At 53.0% G+C, this 6,903-nt stretch overlaps 1 protein-coding gene across 1 annotated transcript; it reads right to left on the reverse strand.

Moving 5' to 3' along the window:
• Nucleotides 1-661: 661 nt before the first annotated feature.
• On the reverse strand, nt 662-6,586 carry LOC123411279 (probable mixed-linked glucan synthase 6). Its single transcript, XM_045104211.1, has 3 exons — nt 5,896-6,586; nt 3,524-4,268; nt 662-2,854 (listed from the first exon to the last, which is right to left on the reverse strand). Exons 1-3 carry the CDS (start codon nt 6,219-6,221, stop codon nt 1,082-1,084), a joined length of 2,844 nt encoding a protein of 947 aa, XP_044960146.1. The 5' UTR covers nt 6,222-6,586; the 3' UTR covers nt 662-1,081.
• Between the last annotated feature and the right edge of the window lie 317 nt (nt 6,587-6,903).

Genomic DNA, 6,903 nt, shown 5'->3' on the forward strand with positions numbered 1-6,903 from the left:
TCTGCGCCAAAAGACGCCCGATCACCAGCCACTTTGGCTTGATTTCCTCCACGTCTAATTCCTCTTCCCACACAAGATCATCTTCCGCATCCTCCTGTAGATTCATCTTTTCAATGAGACGACAAGTCTCCTCGATATGCTAGTTCCACCGACCGTTCCCCGATAGATGGTGGTTTCATCCCGTATTACATTTTTAGTTGATGTAAAAGGGTCTTGGTTGAAGAAAGTCATAGGAACACGACAAGAATTATACCATGATAGATGGTGGTTTTTCTGTAAAAGAGGTGCGGAGTATACGGTCCAACTCCAACGTCCACGATGAAAGTAGATCATGAACATTTACAGTGCAACTGCAGATCGATCACATGGCTTGCAGCTTTTTACGAGTCAAATATTCGGTAATACATAGTGGGACAGAATAAAGTTCCGGAAACATAATGAAGAGAACATGCTCGGCTCAATCGTCATGACTGACTAGTCCCGCACTACTGTCAAGCTATTTTAATCATTAATTTTGGCGAAGGAATAAACACTGTCAAGCAATTAGTGGGTAAATATACTTATTTTTGGACGAAGTAATAACAAATAAGTAGTACTACTATAAGTAGATTCCCTGACAAAAAAAATGAAGTCATTGGCCACAGGTGAACACATGAACGAATTAATGAAATTAAATTTATTGTTTCCATATATAATACTAAAAGAATACCGCCGTCCACCCCACGGTCCCAGCACTCCCATCCTCTCCTCTGTGCATCTCTATACATCGTCGAGCATGTACAGTACAGTGCAAGCTCTTACCACCCGAGCCAGTACCCCGTAAGTCGTCTGTCTCCCTTGTTGTTCGCGGAATGTATAATTAAGTACATAATTAATTACCACAGGTAATTATAAACTAAATCAAATCAACACCATCTTTTTTCTGGACAAAACTAAAAAGAAACGGGCAAAAAAGTGAAGAAAAAAAATTAAAAAATTCAAACTTTGGCGGGCTCTGCTTCTCGATGAGATGGATGCATGCACTGACTGTTGAGTGGATGAGTTGTTTCTTGTCTCAGGTCGTCTTGTCCGGGCAAAGTCATCAATGGAGCCAGCCATAGAGCCCTGTGTCGACCAACTTCTTGCCATGGTGACCATGCACCGTTGTGTGCTTGCCTCCCGAGGTATGCATGTGGGGGATGTTGATGTAGAGCACGGCGGTGATGACGAAGGTGAATGCCCACCAGACGAGCACCACGACTGGCGTCTTTCCGTGCTTCCCCAGGATGCCCTTGGCGAAGGGGTAGAGGTGGAAGAGCACCCAGAAGTTGAAGAAGACGCCGCCGGCGACCTTGAGCCAGTGCGTCCACTCGCCGTCGAGAACCTTGGCGAAGGCCACGGCGGATCCGATGATGTTGACGAAGATGATGATGATGGGTGTAATCATGAGCGGCGTCCAGCGCACCACGTAGAGGTCGGCGTAGGGGTCCTTCTTCTCGTCTCCCGAGGGTAGCTTGGATGTGAGCTTGAAGGAGATGTCCCGCCGGAATATCACCTTGGTCAGCACCTGGCAGACGGCGGCGAGGTAGGCGGAGCAACTTGCTGTCATCCAGAACTGGCCGTTCCTGAACCACTCGAAGACTGTGACCCCGGCCCACTTGACCTCCAGCACGGCGATGACGAGCAGCGTGGATAGCACGATGCCCAGGTAGACGTAGAACATGGTGGTCGGGCGCTGCACGATGAAGTGGCCGGTGACGAAGGATAGCGCCGGCACGGTGGTGTAGAAGATGAGGAAGATGGCGGTGAAGGGGTAAGTGGTGATGTTGATGTAGGCGACGCGCTGCAGCGGGTGGAGGTATGTGCTGCCGAAGAGCGGGTTGTTCTTGGAGAAGAAGATCTCGAGGGATCCCGTGGACCAGCGGAGCACCTGGAAGAGCCTCTCCGTGAGGTTGATGGGGGCGGTGCCGATGAAGGCGTGTGGGTAGATGGAGCAGTAGCGTGACCGCCACCCCTTGATATGCATCCGGTAGCCGGTGACCACGTCCTCCGTGACGGTGTCGTACACCCAGCCGATCTCTTTGCCCCAGCCGGTCTTCTTCTCGAACGCGGCGGCCGTCACGTTCACCGCCTCGACGATGGTCGCCTCGTCGGCCACGATCCCCTCAGCCGCCGCGGCGTAGGGCGACGGGTGCGACGCGCGCGGGATGGTGTCCACGAAGGCGTCCGACTTGCCGTACGTCTTCTTGGGCAGTGGCAAGAAGCCGTGCTTACCCTTGGCGGGCACGGGCGCGGCCTTGGCCTTGGCCGTGGTCATCTCGAGCCCGGGCTTCTCGTACTTGGTCTTGGCGAAGAGCCCGGCGAGCCTGGGGAAGCAGGGACCGCCGACGTTGATCCTCGGCGGGTCGAAGCCGTAGACGGTGATGCGGCGGAAGAGACACCCAGTGCCGACGTAGATGGGGCCCTGCATGCCGTCCAGGGCACGGAGGGTGCCGTCGAAGAAGATGCGGTTGTGGTTGGCGTAGAGGTCGGTGGGGTCGACGCCCTCGAAGCGCTGCGGGAACTGGACGAAGGCAACCGTGTCGCTGTCCCGTCCCACCATGAAGCAGATGCCGGCGCGAAGGGCCTGGGAGTTGTTGATGTAATGATCGCAGTCGAGGTTGAGGATGAAGGGGGAGTTGGAGAGCAGCGCCGAGGCGCGGGTAAGCGCGTTCATGGCACCGGCCTTCTTCTGGTGGTCGTGCCCGGGGCGCTTCTCACGGGACACGTACACCAGCATGGGGAGACGCACATCCACGCCGCTCAAGTCCAGTGGGTTGTCAGCGCTCGCCGGCGGGCCCGTCTGCCGGCGGTGGCTCGGGTGGTTCAGCAGCACCTGCATCCATTCTCTGTCAGCACTCCATTCTTACACCTTACGTACAGTAGTAAAAAAAAACAAGGTTCTGTAATTGTGCTTCCTTCTTTTTACTCCTTTAACTGTCAATAGTAAATCTGCATTACTCCTACTCCTTCCTGATTAGTGGTTCGAGTAGTAACAAAGAGTGAGTAAACTTATGAATGAATGAATGATTGATTGAGATGAGAAGGCGGTTACAACAAAGCAGGGCCGGTGAATTAAATGGGTCATAAAGTGGAGGCTGTAGTGCTGTCGGGGGGAAAGGACCACCCCAACTACCATTCCTCCCTCGTCACAGCAATAGCATGAATGCGCTGCTGGCCACACGACGAGACGAGAAGAGAAGCATGCATGTGCTTGGCTGGCTCTGGGTGGTGGTTGCACTCTCGACTATCACCACGTCGATTCTGTCGAAATCTTCCATGGATATGGATGGGCACAGCCGGCAGGCATCACATCAGATGGCCACTAATATAACAACGAGGCCCTAACTAACCAAGATTCCTCTTCTTGTTATTTTTGCATGGTGGAGTAGTAACCAACCACGATTCCAAGAATAGCAGCATGCATGCATGTACAGTATAGGAAAGAGACGATAAGAGTAACCTAAGAGTAATATAAGCAGCAGAAAGATGGATGGATACTGACCAGTACGATGCCGGCGTGGTCGCCCCTGCGGTGGTTCTCGGAGGCGTCGACCCATGTGCCCTCCCACTGGGTGCCGTCCGCCATCCAGGTGGGCCGGGGCACGCCTTGGCTGTGGGCAATGGCGGCGTTGTACCCGTCGTTGCGCTGCTTGATGTCATGCTCCAGGCTGTTGATCCTGGCCTTGAACTCGTCGTACTCCTTGCGAACGCGGCGGCGGTCGTTGACGAACTCGTCCTGGGCTCTCCCCATGTAAGGGTGTGACTTGAGCTCGAAGTAGCTCTCCGGACCCCTGGGCTCGATCCCGTGCTTGCGGCAGAAGGGCACCCAGAGCGTGGCGAACTTGGAGGACTCTGCCAGGGCCTCGTAGGTGAGCAGCATGCCACTGTCGTCGGAGACGTAGCATGTGTTGCGGTCCACGGGGTAGTCGGCGGCCAGGATGGAGAGCACCGAGTTGGCGGTGGAGAGGATGGGCTCCTTGATGGGGTCGGCCGTGGTGACGAAGATGTCCAGCCCCGGGAGCGTGGAGGTGCCGTCGGGGCGGTCGAAGCGCTGCCGCAGCACCGCCAGGTCCGGCACGCGGTTGATGGGGTTCAGCTTGGGCAGCTGATCCAGCAGCCACGAGAAACCGAACCAGAACTCGCCGCAGATGGATGTCACCCACAGCCACATCGCGTCTGGGTTCTTGTGGGAGATACGCCAGATCACGAACAGCGTGAAGGCGATCAGACGAACGAAAATCAGCACCCTGCATTACAGTCATTCATACTCAGTCAGTTACAGTCCATCATCACCCGACTACTGTACTCTCGTCTGGTATAGTAAAATATTGTTGTTGGATTAATCGACCCAGTGTTGGTGCCTGCAATTATTGGAGGGAACATGCGCCATGTTCATCTTTTCTCTTTGTCCTTTTTTTCTTATTCTTTTCTTTTCTTTTCTTTTCCCTATCGGACGACAGCTAGTTTTAATAAGTTTGCAAATGCCAAAAGGCATCATGTTCTCATTGACAACCAAGGAGAGAGCTGGCAAGTCAATGAGTGCGGGCTGGCACACTTGGCAGCAAACGGCGCCGTGTTTGAGCACCGACATGCTTCGGCTGTCAGTAGGACCCCCCGGGCCTCATCCGTCGTGCGAGGGCATGGACGTGACCGCCAGAGGTGGTGCCGCTCGATTCGTTGCTCTATTAATGGGCCTCTTTTCTCGTTATACTGTACAGTAAAGATTTTTTTCTTTTTCTTTCTTCTTGCTATTGGCGCCAAAAAAGTCGTTGGAACCTTCTACCGCTAATCATTACTACTTTCATATATAGATTAATTCTTTTCAATTATAATTATTTAGATACAGAGAGTACACTTTTTCAATTGTGTAGTCTTAAAGTGTTGTGCCGAGTGCCCTTCACATATCCTAGTGTTTTTGTAACACCCGCATTTATTCTGAGTTGTAACTCTGCCACTTTAATATGGCTTTTCTCGGTGCCAACATGACTCACGCATCCTTCCGAAAGAAAAAAAAGGCATTCGAGCGGTGGCAACACTTCTTTTTCTTCTCCTCCTTCTCATGGCATGGCATGACATGACATGATAATATTTTTCTCTTTTTCTCCATATATGTAGCACATAAAACGCTCAACAAAAACTAACGTACATCTACCCATAACTAGATGCAGAAAAAACTCGCCGTACATAGGATTTCTTCGGTGCCAAAAAAGGGACATGTTACTTGCTTTTTCTCATCTTGTCCGAACCCCCAAAAGTTTATCCAACTTTCTCACCGCGACGTGCCCAGGGAGGATGCTTTTAATGATGTGGCTTGGATTCACATGCAAGCCATGCCATGCCCACTGTCGTCGTTTCACCTCGGATTCCTATTGCTATTGCAGAGCGTCCATTACAGCTCCAAAGTAGCAAGGATTTATGAGCCGCCAGGGTGGCCACCGGGGCCCACCTGCCAGGCAGGCCCAACGGCTAACGTCCCCTCCCGTGGGCCCAAGCTGCAGTGACTGCGACTAGTAAAATGGAAGGAAGAAGCACCGAGCCGACAGCCCACACCGGGACGCGCTATTTTGGGTGGATTCGAGCCATCATTGGCCCGGCCCTAACGTGCACCTGTCTCGGATTACTCAAATTTTAATTAACTAGTGCAATAATTACTCTGATTAACACCGACCTAGTACTAGTACTTACTCCGGTCAAGATCAAATTATCCTGACTGTCAACCTGGCGTGGTGCTTGTTGGGTTAATTGTAGTAGCGCTTGTTGTGCAGATAGAGAGTAAAAATAAATACTAGAGTAGTAGAGAGACTTAGTTGGATTAATTGTTGAGTGTGACGCAGATATAGGGAGTTTCTGTTTAGTTGTGGGAGCAGGACGTACCGGTAGGGGTGGAGGAGGACACCCTTGATCTTCTCGGTGCGGAATACGGGGCGGTCGTCAACGGCGGCACCGCTTTCGTCGGTCTCGCCATCTTCGCCGAGCTCCACGCCCACCCAGCTCTCGTCGTTGACGGCGCCGATCTGCCCCATGGCCACGATGTCCATGTCCAGCGACGAGGCGGCGGAGGCCACCGCGGCCGACCCCGTGCAGGCGCAAACCTGGAAGCCGCACACGCAGGGCTTGCCGCTGGCCGCCGGCGCGGCGGCAGCAGCAGCAACCGGCTCATTGCTCCGCACGCGGCCCCCTCCGGCCACCGCTGGCGCCATGGCCGTCGTCCTCAATGCACGCGCTCTCCTTTGCCTTTACGACAAGGAGAACAGGTCCAAGGTCCAACAATGGCAGGCTCAGGCAATGGCCGAGGCAGGCTTTAGCATGGGCAGGGAGAGAGAAAAGGAAGCAATGAATGAATGTAGGCGAGGGGGAGGGGGAGGAGGAGGTGCGAGAAATGACGAGTAAAGTACGTGGGGGATTTATGGGCTGGGATGCACAAGAAGTGTCGGTAGGGGGTTCAAGCAAAGCAAAGCTCTGCTCAGCTCGCTTGTCTTGCTGAGCTATCCAACCAACGGGTTGGAGCTGTGTGCGGGTTGTAAATTGTGTTTGAGCGGTGTGCGGGTGCGTTTATATGTAGGTGGTGCCAAGCACTTCCTTCGGTGTATGCAAATGCAATGCATGTACGCGTGTATGCTCGGCCCAGCCCATATGCTTATCATATGCCCGCACCGCACCGCACCTCACCTACCTACCAGGTTGCTTCCACTCATATTCCTGCCCCTGCGTGTCCCATGTGATTTGTGATGCCCTCCCCGCGCAAGAAAACTAGTACGTACGCAGTAGCTCTGATTAGCTTGCATTTCCGATTCTTATTAGTACAGGAGTACGTATATTTTTGCTCGCATAAGAATTGTTATTACTAATCCATTAATTAATTGGTCCCTCCTCCTCCACCGA

The sequence above is a fragment of the Hordeum vulgare genome, chromosome 7H (assembly GCF_904849725.1).
Source record: "Hordeum vulgare subsp. vulgare chromosome 7H, MorexV3_pseudomolecules_assembly, whole genome shotgun sequence".
In the NCBI taxonomy this organism is placed as follows: Eukaryota; Viridiplantae; Streptophyta; class Magnoliopsida; order Poales; family Poaceae; genus Hordeum; species Hordeum vulgare.